A 21,577-nucleotide genomic window follows, 5' to 3' on the forward strand; every position below is an offset into this window, starting at 1 on the left:
ATCTCTTTTATCATTTCCACAGTCTCTGACTATCTCTTGTATTATAGCCACAGTCACTGACCATCTCTAGTATCATGTCCATAGGCTCTGATCATCTCTAGTATCATGCCCATAGTCACTGACCATCTCTAGTACCATGTCCATAGTCTCTGACCATCTCTAGTACCATGTCCATAGTCTCTGACCATCTCCTAGTATCATGTCCATAGTCTCTGACCATCTCTAGTATCATGTCCATAGTCACTGACCATCTCTAGTATCATGTCCATAGGCTCTGATCATCTCGTATCATGTCCATAGTCTCTGACCATCTCTAGTATCATGCCCATAGTCACTGACCATCTCTAGTATCATGTCATTAGTCTCTGATCATCTCTAGTATCATGACCATAGTCTCTGACCATCTCTAGTACCATGTCCATAGTCTCTGACCATCTCTAGTATCATGTCCATAGTCTCTGACCATCTCTAGTATCATGTCCATAGTCACTGACCATCTCTAGTATCATGTCCATAGGCTCTGATCATCTCTAGTATCATGACCATAGTCTCTGACCATCTCTAGTACCATGTCCATAGTCTCTGACCATCTCTAGTACCATGTCCATAGTCTCTGACCATCTCTAGTATCATGTCCATAGTCTATGACCATCTCTAGTACCATGTCCATAGTCTCTGACCATCTCTAGTACCATGTCTATAGTCTCTGACCATCTCTAGTATCATGCCCATAGTCTCTGATCATCTCTAGTACCATGTCCATAGTCTCTGACCATCTCCTAGTATCATGTCCATAGTCTCTGACCATCTCTAGTATCATGTCCATAGTCACTGACCATCTCTAGTATCATGTCCATAGGCTCTGATCATCTCGTATCATGTCCATAGTCTCTGACCATCTCTAGTATCATGCCCATAGTCACTGACCATCTCTAGTATCATGTCCATAGTCTCTGATCAACTCTAGTATCATGACCATAGTCTCTGACCATCTCTAGTACCATGTCCATAGTCTCTGACCATCTCTAGTATCATGTCCATAGTCTCTGACCATCTCTAGTATCATGTCTATAGTCACTGACCATCTCTAGTATCAAGTCCATAGGCTCTGATCATCTCTAGTATCATGACCATAGTCTCTGACCATCTCTAGTACCATGTCCATAGTCTCTGACCATCTCTAGTACCATGTCCATAGTCTCTGACCATCTCTAGTATCATGTCCATAGTCTCTGACCATCTCTAGTACCATGTCCATAGTCTCTGACCATCTCTAGTATCATGTCCATAGTCTCTGACCATCTCTAGTATCATGTCCATAGTCACTGACCATCTCTAGTATCATGTCCATAGGCTCTGATCATCTCGTATCATGTCCATAGTCTCTGACCATCTCTAGTATCATGCCCATAGTCACTGACCATCTCTAGTATCATGTCATTAGTCTCTGATCATCTCTAGTATCATGACCATAGTCTCTGACCATCTCTAGTACCATGTCCATAGTCTCTGACCATCTCTAGTATCATGTCCATAGTCTCTGACCATCTCTAGTATCATGTCCATAGTCACTGACCATCTCTAGTATCATGTCCATAGGCTCTGATCATCTCTAGTATCATGTCCATAGGCTCTGATCATCTCTAGTATCATGACCATAGTCTCTGACCATCTCTAGTACCATGTCCATAGTCTCTGACCATCTCTAGTACCATGTCCATAGTCTCTGACCATCTCTAGTATCATGTCCATAGTCTATGACCATCTCTAGTACCATGTCCATAGTCTCTGACCATCTCTAGTACCATGTCTATAGTCTCTGACCATCTCTAGTATCATGCCCATAGTCTCTGATCATCTCTAATACCATGTCCATAGTCTCTGACCATCTCCTAGTATCATGTCCATAGTCTCTGACCATCTCTAGTATCATGTCCATAGTCACTGACCATCTCTAGTATCATGTCCATAGGCTCTGATCATCTCGTATCATGTCCATAGTCTCTGACCATCTCTAGTATCATGCCCATAGTCACTGACCATCTCTAGTATCATGTCCATAGTCTCTGATCAACTCTAGTATCATGACCATAGTCTCTGACCATCTCTAGTACCATGTCCATAGTCTCTGACCATCTCTAGTATCATGTCCATAGTCTCTGACCATCTCTAGTATCATGTCTATAGTCACTGACCATCTCTAGTATCAAGTCCATAGGCTCTGATCATCTCTAGTATCATGACCATAGTCTCTGACCATCTCTAGTACCATGTCCATAGTCTCTGACCATCTCTAGTACCATGTCCATAGTCTCTGACCATCTCTAGTATCATGTCCATAGTCTCTGACCATCTCTAGTACCATGTCCATAGTCTCTGACCATCTCTAGTACCATGTCTATAGTCTCTGACCATCTCTAGTATCATGCCCATAGTCTCTGATCATCTCTAGTATCATGACCATAGTCTCTGACCATCTCTAGTACCATGTCTTTAGTCTCTGACCATCTCTAGTATCATGTCCATAGGCTCTGATCATCTCTAGTATCATGACCATAGTCTCTGACCATCTCTAGTACCATGTCTATAGTCTCTGACCATCTCTAGTATCATGCCCATAGTCTCTGATCATCTCTAGTGTCATGTCCATAGTCTCTGACCATCTCTAGTATCATGCCCATAGTCACTGACCATCTCTAGTATCATGTCCATAGTCTCTGATCATCTCTAGTATCATGTCCATAGTCTCTGACCATCTCCTAGTATCATGTCCATAGTCTCTGACCATCTCTAGTATCATGTCCATAGTCACTGACCATCTCTAGTATCATGTCCATAGGCTCTGATCATCTCTGGTAAAAAATGTCTTTGTATGTTGTAGTAACAACACCTGAACTGTCATTCGGATGGGGTTCACATACTTTTGCTCAAATAATGTATAAGTAAAAGTATAAAGCAGGAAAATACAAAAAAGACGAAAAATGTTTATTTTTGAACATCAAGAATTCCTGCATCACGAGCTCCAATACCCCGGAGTCCGCCCGACCATTAAGCAAAAAAAAAAAAAGAATTCTGCATGAGGAGCAGATGGGCAAGTCATTAATTTTCGAAATCCCTAAAGTAATAGCTTTTAGGTCCTTTTAGGCCTCTCTCAGAGGGTCGTATTACCGGTGACTACAACAGATAACATTTCAGGGAGAGGGAGCGAGAGGAGATATTGTGAAATCGAAGCCGGCTGATAATTCCTTGTCATAAAAACAAAATGTGGAACCTGACAGCTTGACAGATAGAGAGCTTGTGTAACAAAGTATACGGTTACGCGGCAAAAAGTCAACGTCATACTGCGCCATATGACCGCCAGCTGCGGCTAACAAGGTAACGTCCTCCGGGGTCCACTTACCCGGTGGAAAAAACAGTGGAAAACGCAAAGTATTAAGTGGTGTGGCTAATAATAGGTTCCTCCAGATGGAGAGGTACGTTAGGGCTTGTTCACGATCAGGTGCGGCGTGGGAACGTGTGCAAGATCGCGCGTTCTCCCGCGCCGCACAAAAACGTGCTGCCTTTTCCAGATGTACATGGGTGCCATTGATTCTTATGGTCGGTTCACACCATTCAGGTGCGACCAAGCGTGGGCGCGTTTTTTGCATGTTTTCCCACGCACCTCGTGTACGGCAGCCCATTCGTTTTAATGGGTTGCCCTAGGTGCGAAAAGCGCAGAAAATAAGTACTTGACGCTTTTCCAAAAACCGCCACGTGGTGCTGAAGCACCCTGCAGTTTGGCAAAAAAAGTGCACGTTTGCTGAAGCATGGGAAGGGCCGGGACAAGGGGTGGGCAGGAGGGACAGCTGCCCTGGGCACTGTGGTATCATATGAAGTGGGGTGGGGCACTGCAAAGAGATTGGGGGGGGGTTGTGATGAGAGAGGGAATTTGTGGGGCAGCAGGAGATAAGAATTGTTCCAGGAGGGGAAATTTGACGGTAGGGTGCTAGGTAGTGGCGGCCCGCCCATACAGGGGGCACGGGCGGCACCCCCCTAATCTACATCTAGGGGGCGCCGGACGCATGGATTCCAATGGGTTTTTTTTTTTTTTAGAAGCACGTGATTGGAACCTGATGCTCTAATTGGCTTAAAAAAAGGGTGGGCGCAGGGCGCAGAGCCCAGCGCCCCAAGCCCACCCAGCTGTGTGGCATTAACAAATTGATATTCACTATTGTCTTCCTGATTCTCCTCCTAGACCAATCAGGAAGCGGGGTCCCGAGACCCGTCACCCGATTGGCCGAGAGGAAAAGCGATCCTATTGGCCGCCAAGGAGGAGGAGGAGGGAGGGGACACAAGGGAAGCCGCCATGAAGCCCAGGAGGAGGAGACGCAGGGTGAAGAAAAAAGATACCACCAGCCACCACTGGTCCTAGGAGTGGTGATTTGGGGGGGGGGGGGGGGATTTGCATTGGGATGGGGGATGAGGGAAGAGGATTTGTGCTAAAGGGGGGGGGGGAATTTGGGGTTTGCGTCCTAGAAGAAGTGATATGGTAGAGGGGAGAGGTGATTTGTGCTGGGGAGAAATTTTTTTCTTTGGGGGAGGTAATTGTGCTAGTATGGATGATCGGGGGGGGGGGGATTGGAGCTAGGAGGGGGGATTTGTGCTGGGAGGGGAAGTTTAAAGAGGGGGATTTACATTAGGAAAAGTTAATTTTTTTTTTTGGGGGGGGGGGGGGTTGTTGTGCTTTGGGCATTTGAGTAGAGAGAGGATTTGAGCTGGGAGGGGGGATGGAGGTCACAGATTTATGCTGGGAGGGGGGATTTTTATGCTTAGAAGGTAAGCATGCAGATTAGTGCTCAGTTTTTTTCTTTTTCTTTGGGGGGGGGGGATTTTTGCTGACACATAATGCTTATACACCTTGGGGGGAGGGGGGCGCAGTTTGGTATGTTCGCCCTGAGCTCTACATGACCTTGTCCCAACACTGTGCATGGGGGTGCTATTAACCATTAATGGCACCGTCGCGTGCCTGCTAAATGGCAGCACAATTTTGCGTGTGTTCCCAACACTCAGTAGCCCTAATGGCACCCCCATGCATCTAGCAAATGCGAGCCCCCAGGCCTGGCCCTGAGCCCAGTGTGGTCTTCCTTTATAACCAATTTGTTCTCCTTTCAGCACTTCCAGTCCATCCTGCAGACCCTGGAGAGCCAGATATCCGCTCAGCGCCAGCGATTGGTGGAGACCCACTTGGGACGGGTGGTCGCCGCTCTCAATGACAACCGCAGGGCCGCACTGGAGAACTACCTGGCAGCTGTGCAGACCACACCCCTCGATGTAAGTGCCCTCCCCCCTACCCTGTCTGGCCCACCGGGAACATATCCTGCCATGTAACAATGACCTTCACCCAGAAGATATATTTTTCTTCTAGAGAGCCAACCTACAGGAAACCCTCTACAAGGTGAACTATGGTCCCCTCTATACTGACCTCTCTTTGTTTTGTCTGAACAGCCAGAGAGAGTCCTGCTGGCACTGAAGAGGTACATACATGCCGAGCAGCGAGACCAGCGCCATACCGTCCGCCATTACCAGCATGTGAGCAGTGCTGAGCCCGACCGAGCCGAGACCATCCAGTTCCAGGTAAGTAAGACCCTTACAGATCAGTACAGGGATGGTGGGAACCCCTCATAATGGGCACAGCAGGTGTACAGACCCGGGAACTCAGCACAGGGATGGTGGGAACCCCTCATAATTGGCACAGCAGGTGTACAGACCTGGGAACTCAGCACAGGGATGATGGGAACCCCTCATGATGGGCACAGCGGGTGTACAGACCCAGGAACCCAACACAGGGATGGTGGGAACCCCTCATAATGGGCACAGCAGGTGTACAGACCAAGGAACTCAACACAGGGATGGTAGGAACCCCTCATAATGGGCACAGCAGGTGTACAAACCCAGGAACTCAGCACAGGGATGATGGGAACCCCTCATAATGGGCACAGCGGGTGTACAGACCCAGGAACCCAACACAGGGATGGTGGGAACCCCTCATAATGGGCACAGCAGGTGTACAAACCCAGGAACTCAGCACAGGGATGATGGGAACCCCTCATAATGGGCTCAACATGCATAAGCTGCACAAGCAAGTCAATTTCTGGGCAGTGATGACGCTCACTCTTCCTCTCTCTGGCTCTCTCAGGTTCTCACCCACCTACGTGTCATTGAAGAACGGGTCAACCAGTCCCTGTCTCTCCTGTACCGGAACCCCCAACTGTCCCCCGAACTCCGTAGCCAGATTGGTGGGTATTATCCCCCCCCCTTTGTGTTAAACCTCTCAGCAAGTACCCCGGGTCACTGAGTGTCAGCTCTTTTGCAGAGACCTGGCTGCACACAGAGTGGGTTGGAGCCGGAGACCTTCTTAGCTCCACCCAGAAGAAACTGAGCGAAGAGAGCGATTACCCCGAGATCAGAGTACCGCCGCAGAGCTCCGCTGAGACGTCCCAAGGAGAAGGTGAGGAGTTGGGAGGACCAACGCAAAGCCAGAACCCAAACAAACCTATTACAGACCATAACCTGCAGACCCGCTACCTCAAATTACCAACACACATTACGAATACTATTCAGCAAGTACTGCAGCAGTGATTAAGTCAGAACTTCCACTCGATTTTACCTGTAATCCATTTTAGCCAGGTTTAGCAGGTTCTTCAGAGTGCTTTTGGGTTGGCTTGTGACCACTTCATAGTCTGGGATGGTCAGAGGGATGTCCAGGATACATTACAGGATCCCAATAAATTGTAGGCTGGGCTGTAGGAATGAACCAACACTTTAGGGACCCCGAAGGCACCTACTGTGTATATGGATGAATTATTTTTTGTTCAGTGCTAGCTACTTCTACATCTCTAATTTCAGTTGACAGGTTGAGCTTGAGGCTTTTTAAATGTTTACCAGGCTGATCCTAACTGCTTTGGTGAGCATAAACTTGGTTATAGAAGTCAATAGCTCAAGCTCAGGTTATACACAGTGCTGAACGTGTCAGAGGAGTGACTTCTCCACCCCTCTCTGCCTGCTCTATAGGATACAGAGTTTCAATTAGAGAGAGACAGTCTAAAAGCAAACATCATCTGCTTTTTTCAGAAAAACGAATAATATGACACCAGTACCTTTTTAAATTGACAAGTGGAGCTTGAGGCCCTTTTTTAAATGTTTACCAGGCTGATCTAAACTGCTATGGTGAACAAAAAATTGTTTATAGAAGTCAATAGCTCAAGCTCAGGTTATACACAGAGGTGAATGAGTCAGAGGAGTGACTCCACCCCCTCCCTGCTTCTCTCTGCCTCCTCTGTATGACTCCACATAGATTTTCAATTAGAGAGAGAGTGTCTAAAAGCAAATATCTGCTTTTTTCAGAAAACGAGTAATGTGACACCGGTTTCTTTTTTCAGTTTACAGGTGGAGCTTGAGGCTCTTTTTCAAATGTTTACCAGGCTGATCTTAACTGTTTTGATGAACAAAAACATGTTTACATAAGTGAATTTTTTTTTTTTTTTTTGAAAGCCCGTGGCGTGTGAAACAGAAATGAGTAGCTCAAGCTCAGGTTATACACAGAGGTGAATGAGTCAATGAGGAGTGACTCCTCCCCCTGCCCACCTCTCTCTGCCTCCTCCTTTTCAATTAGAGAGAGACAGTCTAAAAGCAAACATCATGTTTATTTTCCCAGAAAACTATTAATATGACCCCTGTGTCTTTTCAGTTGACAGGTGGAGCTTGAGGCTCTTTTTCAAATGTTTACCAGGCTGATCTTAACTGCTCTGGTGAACAACAGAAGTCAATAGCTCAAGCTCAGGTTATACACAGAGGTGAATGAGTCAGAGGAGTGACTCCTCCCCCTGCCCGCCTTTCTCTGCCTTCTCTGTATGACTCCATATAGATTTTCAATTAGCGAGAGACAATCTAAAAGAAAATATCTGCTTTTTTTCAGAAAACGAATAATATGATACCAGTATCTTTTTCAGTTGACAGGTGGAGCTTGAGGCTATTTTTCAAATGTTTACCAAGCTGATCTTAACTGTTTTGGTGAACAAAAACAAGTCAATAGCTCCAGCTCAGGTTATACACAGAGGTGAATGAGTCAGAGGGGTGGCTCCCCCCCCACCCCCCCCTCCCTGCCTCTCTCTGCCTCTCTCTGCCTCTCTCTGCCTCCTCTGTACAATTTTCAATTAGAGAGAGACAGTCTAAAAGCAAACATCATCTGCTTTTTTTTTCAGAAAACTTTTAATGTAACACCAGTGTGATGTGTGCACTCTTTAGTTGTCAAAAATGTTTAACTTAAAAATGTACCCAAAGCCATTAACCCTTCCCGGAGTTTTGTAAATTATTGAGCACCCTCTTGTTACCCCCTAGTGCTGCTGCTCTATGATTGGTTGGGGTGATACTTTATAGAGCCTGAACTTCTTCTTCTCCAACTGTTCTGCTTTGTTCCCCCCGCTGACTTATCTCTCTCTCTCTCTATTTTCCTCGCTTGCTCTCTCTCTCTCTCTGGAATTTCCGGTCTCCCTTTCTTTTGCCTTTTCGGACCTCTCAACAGACTCCCAGCAGATCGAAAGAAAAGGTCAGTAAACGTTTGATCGCGGTCCCCGATGAAGACGCACATCTGTAAATCATTGATTCATTACCCCATCAGCAGGTCAAACTCCACAAAGTTGAATCATGATTTGCTTGCAGGCTGTGCGGGCTGAAGGGGAAGCTGCCTTGGGCCCCACGACAATGACTGGTGCCCCGGGGCAGCCTCCCCTTTTGCTCCGTGTTAAAGACAGCCCTGCTAACTGACCTGTGTGATTCATGTCTGTAAGGTTCCCATTGTCCAAGTCCTAGAAGTGTGTCTGTGTTGCCGATAGTAACCAATAGGATGGAAGTTTTTTTTTGTTTTGTTTTTTTAAAGGGTTAGTCCACCCAATTTAAAGAGCCAGTCTACCCAAAATGAATGGCGTTTGCGCTCCTCTTTATGTTATGTTAAAGGGACAGTCCACCCAAAACTTATATATTGGTCTTTGTGCTCCTGTTTAGGTTATGTCAAAGGGCCAATCGACCCAAAAATGATATTTCGACATTTATGTTTAGCTGTTATTATACTTAAGTTGTGATGAATGGTAAGGCCAAATCACACTTGTGCATTGTGGCGACACCGGCTAAAAGGGCACAATACGTGATAATGCCCCTGCGCTATGGGTCTTTGTGAATTGCTCCCCTAAGCATTGTACAGGAAAGACCAACACAACGTGCAGTGCAGCACAACACAACGCATTGTGGTGCGCTGCATTGTCAAAAAAAGGCTCATTCACATTTTTGTATCTGTTGTGGTGCACTGGCAGCCCATTCATAATAAATGGAAAATACATAAAGTTTATGGTGTTTTTCGTTTTTGGCAAAGGAAGTCAGCCGACCCACATCCTTAAATTGTATGATAAATCACTAAAAATTGGTTTCCTCTAATTGGCACTTTGGACGGGACGCTGCTTCAGTAAAGTCAGGAGATGTAATTATCAAAAATATTGCTTATTTATTAATTGAGATAAAAGGTATCACAATTGTGCAGGACATAGAAATGTAGGATGCAAACCCAACGCGTTTCGAATCTATCTTAATAGTTCTCTTCTTCAGGGGTAAGTGGTTACATCAAGACGACCATGTGGCATACCGTGAGGGTTGTGGACCTATGTAGACACTGCTCCGTATTGAGTCCTTTTGTTCCATCCCTGTTTGGGAGAGTGGGAATAGTCTACCGATCGGTCCCTGTAGCCTTGCTTTGCTTCACAGCAATCCGGCCCTCTTCCCTCCCATACCTCGTGGCCTGCCTGGTCGGCACTTTGGGCCATCCACAGGGCATACTATCCAGGTCCTCTAGGGGGTGCCGGCCTAGAGCGCCCTCTGTGAATTAACGATCTCTTTAAGTAGTCTGGCCTTTCCATCTCAAGTGTTTCTGCCCTTTCCGAGCTCCAGTGGTCGCCCTCAAGGCCGCAGTATTCCTCAATTTGTTTTTAATCTGGATGCAATTATTTGCGGCAAATCTTCACGCAATGTGCAGGACGTATTATCGTCTTGATGTAACCACTTACCCCTGAGGAAGAGAACTATTACAATAGATTCGAAACGCGTTGGGTTATCTCTCTAGTACCAACCAGGCAGGCTACGAGATATGGGAGGAAAGAGGGCCTGATTGCTGTGAAGCAAAGCAAGGCTACAGAGACCGATCGGTAGACTATTCCCACTCTCCCAAACAGGGATGGAACAAAGGACTCAATACGGAGCAGTGTCTACATAGGTCCACAACCCTCACGATATGCCACATGGTCGTCTTGATGTAACCACTTACCCCTGAAGAAGAGAACTATTACGATAGATTCGAAACGCGTTGAGTTATCTCTTTTTTTACAATTGTTTTCAATTGAGTGTTGGTTTATATGCATTGTAATTCTTACCTCTGTATCTGCCCCTTTGCATCCTACATTTCTATGTCCTGCACAATTGTGATACCTTTTATCTCAATTAATAAAGAAGCAATATTTTTGATAATTACATTGCCTGACTTTACTGAAGCAGCGTCCCGTCTAAAGTCCCAATTAGAGGAAGTGTTATTTTTTTTTTAGTGATTTATCATTCATAATAAATGGGCCACCCTAATTCAAGGTACCTTAACGCATACCGAATGCACGTTAATGCACAAGGAAACGCTTTAGTGTGAATGGGCCACTAAAATTTACTGGTTGAACCGTATCTGTCTGTTGCCTGATCAGTCTATAATTTGGTGTTTCCCCCCCTCCCCCCTCCAGGTTCCGCCATCTGGGACTTGTACTCAGACTTCCCCCCCAGCGAGAGAACCCTGACCTTCCCCAGCCAGAAGGTGAGATAAGAAGGCTTATTCTACATCAGTCAACAATACTAATATAGAGCCCCCCCCCCATCCCATCCAATCAGACTTAACCATTCATCAGTTTAGCGCAATCAAAACAATGAAAGAGGACTTCTGATTGGATGCAATGGGGTTGTGGTTTACTCATCGCTCCCTGACCTATTAATACCATGCCATCTGTGTCTTCTCAGGATAATGCTTCAGTCAAGCAAGTCCATTACCAGTCAGAGGACATCCAGCGTGATGAGTTGGTAAGGGATCTACACTCCTGCCCCCTGCTGTCCATTTTCTGTAGTACACCCACTTATGGGTATGAACTGAAAACAGTGGCATAATCATGGTGCTATAATGTAATAATAATATTATATATATATCATATATATATATAAATGTATGTGTGTATATATATATATATATATATATATATATATATATATACAGTATCTCACAAAAGTAAGTATACCCCTCACATTTTTGTAAATTTTTCTTCTATCTTTTCATGTGACAACACTGAAGAAATGACACTTGTCTACAATGTAAAGTAGTGAGTGTACAGCTTGTATAACAGTGTAAATTTGCTGTCCCCTCAAAATAACTCAACACACAGCCATTAATGTCTAAACCGCTGGCAACAAAAGTGAGTACACCCCTAAGTGAAAATGCCCACATTGGGCCAAGTTAGCCATTTTCCCTCCCCCCGGTGTCATGTGACTGGTTAGTGTTACAAGGTCTCAGGTGTGAATGGGGAGCAGGTGTGTTAAATTTGGTTTTATCGCTCTCACTCTCTCATACTGGTCACTGGAAGTTCAACATGGCACCTCATGGCAAAGAACTTTCTGAGGATCTGAAAAAAAGAATTGTTGCTCTACATAAAGATGGTCTAGGCTATAAGAAGATTGCCAAGACCCTGTAACTGATCTGCAGCACGGTGGCCAAGACCATACAGCGGTATAACAGGACAGGTTCCACTCAGAACAGGCCTCGCCATGGTCCACCAAAGAAGTTGAGGTCACGTGCTCAGCGTCATATCCAGAGGTTGTCTTTGGGAAATAGACGTATGAGTGCTGCCAGCATTGCTGCAGAGGTTGAAGGGGTGGGGGGGTCAGCCTGTCAGTGCTCAGACCATACGCCGCACACTGCATCAAATTGGCCTACATGGCTGTTGTCCCAGAAGGAAGCCTCTTCTAAAGATGATGCACAAGAAAGCCCACAAACAGTTTGCTGAAGACAAGCAGACTATGGACATGGATTACTGGAACCATGTCCTGTGGTCTGATGAGACCAAGATAAACTTATTTGGTTCAGATGGTGACAAGCATGTGTGGGGGCAACCAGGTGAGGAGGACAAAGACAAGTGTGTCTTGTCTACAGTCAAGCATGGTGGTGGGAGTGTCATGGTCTAGGGCTGCATGAGTGCTGCTGGCACTGGGGGGGGCTACAGTTCATTGAGGGAACCATGAATGCCAACATGTACTGTGACATACTGAAGCAGAGCATGATCCCCTCCCTTCAGAGACTGGGCCGCAGGGCAGTATTCCAACATGATAACGACCCCAAACACACCTCCAAGATGACCACTGCCTTGCTAAAGAAGCTGAGGGTAAAGGTGATGGACTGGCCAAGCTTGTCTCCAGACCTAAACCCTATTGATCATCTGTGGGGCATCCTCAAATGGAAGGTAGAGGAGCGCAAGGTCTCTAATATCCACCAGCTCCGTGATGTCCTCATGGAGGAGGGGAAGAGGACTCCAGTGACAACCTGTGAAGCTCTGGTGACCTCCATGCCCAAGAGGGTTAAGGCAGTGCTGGAAAATAATGGGGGCCACACAATATATTGACACTTTGGGCCCAATTTGGACATTTTCACTTAGGGGTGTACTCACTTTTGCTGCCAGCGGTTTAGACATTAATGGCTGTGTGTTGAGTTATTTTGAGGGGACAGCAAATTTACACTGTTATACAAGCTGTACACTCACTACTTTACATTGTAGCAAAGTGTCATTTCTTTACTGTTATCACATGAAAAGATAGAAGAAAAGATTTACAAAAATGTGAGTGAGGGGTGTACTCACTTTTGTGAGATACTGTGTGTGTATATATATATATATATATATATATATATATATATATATATATATACACATTTTAACGTATCTAATACTAGTAAAAGCTATCATTTTTGAAAATAAATGTTAAAGTTTAAATTAATAAATAATTTTCAGAGAGAAAGAATATTTATGTAAACAGTATATCTTAATTATAGATACAATTTTTCTTCATGTATCTATTCATAAAAAATTAAAATAGAAACACAAGCACCAATATTAATATTTTTTTTACTATAGCTACAAAAAAGAGACATTTATATAATTTAAAAAAAAAAGACCTTTATTTAAAAAGTTAAATACATTTTTTTACTATTATTATTATTATTATTATTATTATTATTATTATTATCATCATCGTTGCAAAATTTTTTATAGTCCTAAATATTGATAATGATATGTTAACTAAAAAAATAAAAGTACATTTATTTAAAAAGTAAAATTATTATTTATAATATTATTATCGTTATTGCTAAAATTTCAGCAGTCATAAATAATACATTTTAACATATCTAATACTAGAAAAAGCTATCATTACTGAAAATAAATATTAACGTTTGAATAATAAAGTAATTTTCAGAGAGAAAGAATATTTATGTAAACAGTATGTCTTAATTATAGATATCATTTTTCTTCATGTATCCATAAAAAATAAAAAATAGAAACACAAGCACCAATATTAATCATTGTTTTTTTTTTAAATATACCAACATTTCAGATAACAGTAAGTCACAATAATAGTCATATTATTACTATTATTATTATTCATAATGATTATATTTATTACATTGATTTCTCTAGTTCTTTAATAAAAATGAGAAGGAGAAAGAAAACTAATGATTACAGATCATTATTAGTGATAGTGACAATAATTATTATTTTATATACTATTAACTGCGGTTATCGTTATTGTTAGTATTTCAGTTTTGTTTTGTTTTTTTTTTATCATCTTGATTTTTACTATTTTATAAATAAAGAATAAAACATGAATTAATATGTGTTGCAAAATAAGATACCTATGCTATAGATCATCTTTGTCTTATCAATGTTTATAGATATTTAACCAAATTTTATGATTTATTATCTTATGTATATTGTATTACATTTGTACAAGGACATTGCTCTTTCTTGTTGGAGTCCTTTGACCATGAATGGCCTACAGCAGACACCGGCACACACGCCGCATCACCATGACAACTTAACATAATCGCTCTATAATTGGGCCCTAACGCAGTAATAATCCCTTTCTGCAGGAACCAGACTCCCTGGTCCCCTTTAACCGAGGAGCTCTGATTGGCTTGTTGGTGGTGGCTGTTGCCGTGGCGATGGTTATAATTATCAGCCTGCTTCTGATCCGGCGCAAACCCTACGGGACCATCAGCCATGGGATTATCGAGGTGAGATCATTTTTGTGCCCCGCGAGTTCCAGTCTTTGTCTCATGTCCCGTCCTACCCTGACTAACCAAAGAGGCATTCAGTGTCGATCTTCAAGAGTTTGTATATTTATTGATTGACCTTCCTTTACCGTGTGGCCCATTTACACATTTAAAGGAAACCTATAATAAGATAAATATGGAGGGGTTCTATTGGTGCCTTCTCCTTTGGAAGATGCTGCTTGATCCCGGGTCTTCAGTTCTTTCTTTGGGACGAGTATGCTCATGAGGAGTTCTAGCTTACTCTGACTTTGCTGGATGCATGCTTGTTCCAGGTCAATGTCACAAAGTACTGAACTGGCATCTTCAAAAGAAGGTCAGCTATGGCCTGCAGTTCAGGCTACTATGTGTGTGGGGTTTTATTGGGGCCTCTATTGTCCCACAAAGGAACCTACCCAACAGAGTAAAAAATCAATAGAAACAGAAGCTCTAACCCAGCCATTCTCAAACAAGTCCATGGGACTCTAGGTGTCTGCATAGTTCTTGGGTCAACATCCCTTGTCATAGGTGGCTGCATTACACCGAAGATCTTTTCAATTGTCTATAAGGGTGACCACCAATGTAAGGGGCATTCTTCCCACTGACCCCCAACATAAAGGGCATTCTTCCCATCGGCCACCAGTGTAAGGGGCATTCTTCCCAATGATCACCAAGGGGCATTATTCCTACTGATCACCAATGTAAGGGGCATTCTTTCCACTGGCGACCAATGTAAGGGGCATTCTTCTCACTGACCACCAATGTAAGGAACATTCTTCCCATTGGCCACCAATGTAAGGGGCATTCTTCCCATTGGCCACCAATGTAAGGGGCATTCTTCCCATTGGCCACCAATGTAAGGGGCTTTCTTATCACAGGCCACCAATGTAAGGAACATTCTTCCCACTGGCCACCAATATAAGGCGCATTCTTCCCACTGATCACCAATGTAAGGAACATTCTTCCCACTGTTCACCAATGTAAGGAACATTCTTTTCAGTGGCCACCAATGTAAGGAACATTCTTCTCACTGATCACCAATGTAAGGGGCATTCTTCCCATTGGCCACCAATGTAAGGGGCTTTCTTATCACAGGCCACCAATGTAAGGGGCATTCTTCCCACCGATCACCAGTGTAAGGAACATTCTTCCCACTGAACACCAATGTAAGGAACATTCTTCCCAGTGACCACCAATGTAAGGGGCATTCTTCCCACTGGCCACCAATGTAAGGAGCATACTTTCCACTGACCACTAATGTAAGGGGCATTCTTCTCACTAAATACCAACATCAGGGGCATTTTCTCATTGACTCCCAATGAGTTGATTTCTGCAAGGGTTCCCCAGAACCTAAATAATTGTTGCAGGGGATCCTCTAAAGTAAGGCTGGGTTTGCATATATGCGAATTAGATGCGTTTTTAAACCGCATCCAATTCGCATGACATGTAAATGTGACCGTCTCTCAATGAAGACGCTTTGCACATCTCCTGGGTATGAATTCAGGCAAAAATTTTCCAAATTTGCACCTGAACGGGTGAACAAGAACGCACCGGACCCCGGACTGCAAACCACAGCTGCACATTGGTGAACCTGGCCTTAAAAAGCTGAAAAAAACTTCTCTAACTCCTTCCAAAAAAATAGTCCACTTTTGGCTGGACTGGCTAGTACTTTATTACACTAGAAAAGAGTTAAAGAAGAAGTAAAATTTCTGTCTAATATGTAATAAATGAGCTTTAAAGATGACAGCCATTTTTCCATTTTAACTCAACCCCCCCCCCCCTTTTTTTTTTTTGCAGGTGGAAGCTTCCAGGACCCCCGAGGACAAGCACCTGAGCAAGATGCAGAACCAGGGCTACGAAAACCCAACCTACAGATACCTGGAAGAGAACAACTGAGGGCCGGAGCGGGGGTGTCGGCGGGTTCTATTATTTTTGGGCAGAAGGGAAGGGGTTTTACTTCAGGGGAGGTACAATATAGGTCAAGGGGTGGGGGACAAACAGGGAATATTTAATAAGAAGGGGGGGTGCAGCTAAAGAATACTTGACCCCCCCCTCCCCCCTCCTCCCTCCCCTCTCCTCCAGGAACGACGGTGCACCATACCAGATCCTAGCCCGATAGCTCCTAGGACACAACGGGTTAAACGCGTCCGCCTCTCTCCCCTGTGAATGCACTTAAATTATTTATGACTACGAAGGGAAAAAAGAGACGGTCAGCACTAACCTCTCGTTGTGAGATATTCCCCGATTACTAGTCACCCCCCTACCGTAACTGCAAGCCCCCCCCCCACAAATCCCTGCTAATGGCATTTTCACTTATCGCAGAGAAACCAGCAATGCATTGCAGCATCGATGGCTTCCGATTCTATCACCGCCCCCCCCCCCACCCCCCACCTCACCATCACTCTTTTTGCTGCTTCATAATTTATTTAACGTTCAACCTTTTCTGTGGCTAGGTAAGGAAGGGTCCCGCCCTCGTCTGACATCCTACCGGCCGCAGAAAAAAAAAACAAAAAAAACAGAGATTGCCTGTAACCCCGCCCACCCCTATCTTGCGCTCGGCGGCGGCGAGTCTCAAACGATTCCGAGGTGTTTTCCCGCGGCGCAAAGGTTTCTCTCTTCAAGTGTTGTGAATGGTAACTACCTTTTTGTAGATTCATGTGTGTCAGTCTGGGGGCTTTTGATTGGTCGTTAAAAGCCAAAAGGAGCGCCGGCGTCAAGCGAGATACCCGGCTGATTAGGCGCTGATGCAGGCAGCAACCCAAATCCAACCAAAGCCCTTTTTGTTATTATTATTTTTTTTTGTATTTTTTGGATAGGGAAAAGATTACACATTATGAAGTTTTTATTGCTGTGTCCCCATTGGAAGATATCCATTACTTCCTGTCCTGGTGACACTGTCAAGGCCTATAGGGTGTCAAGGGGGCATTTCTCAACAGGGGTCACAGACTGCAATAAAAACATGACAATAATGGATTGAAGCCTCTTCTCTCTATCCAAAAATTAAATGCCATTCATTGAAAAAGTGTAAACGGGGGAAAATACCGCATTTTGGCCACTAGGTGGGGTTGAGGAGCAAAAATATTTGATGTTAACCTGCTCACTTTCCAGCAGGAGTTGGCAGTAAATATCCGAGTTCATCGCAGCCTAATTACAGAGGAGTCTTGCTTTAAGACAGGGCCCCTTTAAGCTTGTGGGGGGGAATAGCCAAAGCTCATTCGCTGCATAGGTGCATTGGAGGCAGCCCTTTTTTGGGGACCAAACTGCGCTCGATGATGCCGTTTCTTTAACTCAATGACACCTTCACGGACACAGGCGACCAAAACGTGCGTCGGCCTCGGCACACATTCCACGAATCCTCCATACACAGCCGCCACAATTTCGCCATGCACCGTGTAGAACATCTTAAAGCCACACCAACGCGCGCTTTTTTTTTTTTTTGCGGCATGCAGGCAACTTTTTACGCTAGCCGAACCGTGGAGCAGTGTTACATTGCGTGCACCGATCCGGCGGTTGGGCACCTCGGTTGTATGCCAACCATATCTGAGAATGAAGGTAAGGATAAGAAAGAGTGAATTATGGTCAAGCCATCTGGAGGAATAAAGTAACACCAACAAGTTCACTCTGTAGATACTAAGGGGTGCATTTAAAAAAAAAAAAAAAAAAAAAATTGGATAGCTGTTCGTCCTTCGAAATGGCATGTACATTTATTCTGTGTAAAAGGGGCAAAATCAAATGTTCTCAGGTTATATTCTCTGCAGATTGAATGTTATTTAATGAAACTGAATGGGCAAAATACCATTATACGGCCACTAGATGGCGGTGCTTATCACAAAGTATGCTCCTCAACCCCATCTAGTGGTCAAAATGCTGTATTTTTCCCCACTCTTTTTCAATGAATGGCAGTCGTTGTGCAGTTTCGCTAAATGAGATGACCCTCTTAGTGAAAAAAAAAATAGAAACATTGAGCACCAGTTAACCAGATGGTTCAGTTAACCATCGGTTGGATCCACCAAAAAGGCGCCCCAGTTACTTCTTGGGGGCTCACCAGGCCGAAACCAAACCCCCAGCGGTGTCACTTTAATCCCTGTACTGAACACCCCACCACGTCAGCAACTTTATTACACACGGATTGTAGCGGCTGCACTTCCCAGGCAGCTGGTCGTACCGATAGTCGTTGTATATATGTGTGTACATATGTGTTTTAGATCAGTAATAAGAGGCCTTTTTTTTTTTTTTTTTTTTTTTGTCCCACTCTTAATCCACAATGTAACAATAAACTATGACCTTTTCCACCGAATTGACCAGATCTAGGTTACTGGGCGCAGGGGGTCGCACGAGATAAGGTCCCAGACCTTTTCGCCGCATAATAACAAGACCGATGCATGGCGTCATCGGCCGGAGAAACCCCCCCGGGACATGGCTGTAGGCTGCGTTTTCCGTCACGTGTGTTTGCTTCTCAGTCCCGTCACAGTCAGGCTTTATACCACGCAGACTAGGCCGAGTCAGCCGCGTACTTTGTAGATTCAACATGCCGACCGCAGACTTTGGAGACTAAATAAAAAAAAAAAATGTTTAACAGTTGTCTTATCATCATGCATTAAAACTGTAGCATGTGTGATAATAACTTGGTTCTTACTCGTTTTACTTATTTATTACAGCCAACTCTCTTCTCTTGCCCTCAGTTTGGGTTTTGTAGCCTGGTAGACCAGACCTTGCAACAGAGTCCATAGCAGGACTCCAGGTGGGGAAAATAATGGTCAGTTGGATCATTATTGAACATCTGGGCAATGGAAACTTCAGGGCCTATTGGAGTCAAAAGAATGTGAGAAACTTGGGGTGTCCATAAAGAGAAGCCAGGGGCTCCATCCTGCATTATATAGGTCTTGAGTATTAGGAAGAGGGATGAGAGCTTGAAGAACCAAAATAGAGAAGGCAAAGGGTTGTGGGGCAAGTGACGTGGTGGACCATTCCCTGCAACAAAGTCCCTGACAGGACTTTACCTTGCCCTAAGTTAAGGAAAAGGTCTATTGGACCATCATTAAATGCCCAGGCGGTGGAAACTAGAGGGCCTATTGCTGTCAAGAGAAGGTGAGAAACCTGGTGTGTCCATACTGTATTCTATAGGTCTCGAGTATTAGGAAGAGGTAAGAATAGAGCGCTGCAAGGGGTTGTGGGGTGAGTGGCATGGTGGACATGACCCTCCAACATAGTCCCTAGCTCGACTCTAGCTGGCTCCAAGTTGGGGAAAAAGGTCTATTGGACCATCATTGAATGTCCAAGCAATGGAAACTTGAGGGCCTGTTGGAGTCAAGATAAAGTGAGAAACTTGGTGTGTCCATGAAGAGAACCCAGGGGCTTCATACTCCATTTTATAGGTCTTAAGTAGTATGAAGCAGCAACAGAGCTTGAAGAACCAAAATAGAGAAGGCAAGGGGTTGTGGGGCAATTGACATGGTGGACCATTCCTGCAACATAGTCCCTAACAGGACTCTACCTTGCCCCAAGTTAAGGAAAAGGTCTATTGGACCTTCATTAAATGCCCAGGCAATGGCAACTTGAGGGCCTATTGGTGTCAAGAGAAGGTGAGAAACCTGGTGTGTCCATACTGCACTACATAGGTCTTGAGTATTAGAAAGAGGTAAGATGAGAGCACGGCAAGGGGTTGTGGGGTGAGTGGCATGGTGGGACAGACCCTGCAACATAGTCCCTGGCATGACTCTACTTTGTTCCAAGTTGAGGAAAAGGTCTATTGGATCATCATTAAATGTCCAGGCAATGGAAACTTTAGAGAGCCTATTGGAGTCAAGAGAAGCTGAGAAACTTTGTGTATCCATAAAAGAGAACCCAGGGGCTCCATACTGCATTATATAGGTCTTGAGTAGAAACAAAATAGAGACAGCGGCAAGGGGTTGGTGGGGGGAGTGGTGTGGTGGACCAGACCCTGCAACATAGTCCCTGGCATAACTCTACCTTGCTCCAAGTTGAGGAAAAGGTCTATTAGATCATCTTTGAATGTCCAGGCAATGGGAACTTGAGGACCTACAGGAGTCAAGAGAAGGTGAAAAACTTGGGGTGTCCATAAATAGAACCCAGGGGCTCAATACTGCATTATATAGGTCTTAAATAGTATGAAGAGGCAAGAGCGCTTGAAGAACCAAAATAGAGAAGAAGGCAAGGGGTTGTGTGCCAAGTGCCATGGTGGACCAGACCTTGCAACATAGTTCCTGGCAGGACTCTACCTTGCTCCAAGGTAGAGAAAAGGTCTATTGGGCCATCATTGAAAGTCAAGGCAAAGGAAACTTGGGGCCTATCACAGCCAAGACAAGGTGAGAAACTTGGCTTGTCCATAAAGAGAACCAAGAGGCTCCATACTGAATTATATAGGTCTTGAGTCTTAGGCATACCATAATCACCCTGTGTGGCACAGATTTCCAGTTTAAAGCCCTAATATTTCACTAAAGCCCTTCAATGGGGTTCCTAAAAAGTGTTTAAATAAATACTACTGACACCATCAATATATACACATGCACACGCTTTGAGGTACACACCTTAATGCAATAGTCTGTGCACACTTACGTCTTGAGTAGTATGAAGAAGAAAAGAGGGAGAAGAACCAGAATAGGGAAGAAGCCAAGAGGTTGTGGGGTGAGTGGCATGGCTGAATCGACCCTGCAACATAGACCCTAGTTCCAGTTGAGGAAAAGGTCTATTGTACTAACATTGAATGTCCAGGCGATAAAAAGCTTGGGGCCCATCAGAGTCCAGGAGAAGATTTGGGAGTTATATGCTAGCATGTCCATAAACAGAACCTAGGGGCTCTGTACTGCATTTTTCAGTCCAGAGTAGTATGAAAGTACTCCATCAGGGCAGCAATTCTCTAGAATCAAAAGGATTGTTATTCTCATAAGGACTCATCTTTAGGAGGCATAATTCAGTGACTCAATCCTTCGCTTGAACAGTGGATTACCTCTAGAGATTATGGTGCCCATAACAGAAATAAAGAAGCAAAACAAAGTCTTTAAGATCTAAGCACAGGTTTCTCTTTAATGTAAACATGCGCCAACACTAGGGTAATTATTAACACATGCTTCAAAAGGAAGTGCTTTAAAGAAAGCCCTTACTGATCTCTGTAGATGCAAGCATCGTGGAGCAATTCATCCACAGGTTTCACAGCAGAGG

General features: G+C 44.4%; 1 protein-coding gene across 2 annotated transcripts in view; it reads left to right on the forward strand.

Moving 5' to 3' along the window:
* APLP1 (amyloid beta precursor like protein 1) overlaps positions 1-19,022 on the forward strand; it is a 67,337-nt gene extending 48,315 nt beyond the window's left edge. Inside the window, exons 9-17 of one of the 2 annotated variants that reach the window (XM_073601605.1) lie at positions 5,152-5,310; positions 5,485-5,613; positions 6,176-6,275; positions 6,353-6,487; positions 8,561-8,584; positions 10,803-10,873; positions 11,074-11,133; positions 14,240-14,383; positions 16,196-19,022. In XM_073601605.1, the coding sequence (XP_073457706.1) occupies positions 5,152-5,310; positions 5,485-5,613; positions 6,176-6,275; positions 6,353-6,487; positions 8,561-8,584; positions 10,803-10,873; positions 11,074-11,133; positions 14,240-14,383; positions 16,196-16,294 (921 nt within the window). In that variant the 3' untranslated portion in view covers positions 16,295-19,022. The remainder of the gene's footprint in view (positions 1-5,151; positions 5,311-5,484; positions 5,614-6,175; positions 6,276-6,352; positions 6,488-8,560; positions 8,585-10,802; positions 10,874-11,073; positions 11,134-14,239; positions 14,384-16,195) is intronic. The other variant, XM_073601606.1, reaches the window with a different exon arrangement.
* The last annotated feature ends 2,555 nt before the right edge of the window (positions 19,023-21,577 follow it).

The sequence above is a fragment of the Aquarana catesbeiana genome, linkage group LG10 (assembly GCF_042186555.1).
Source record: "Aquarana catesbeiana isolate 2022-GZ linkage group LG10, ASM4218655v1, whole genome shotgun sequence".
Taxonomy (NCBI): domain Eukaryota; kingdom Metazoa; phylum Chordata; class Amphibia; order Anura; family Ranidae; genus Aquarana; species Aquarana catesbeiana.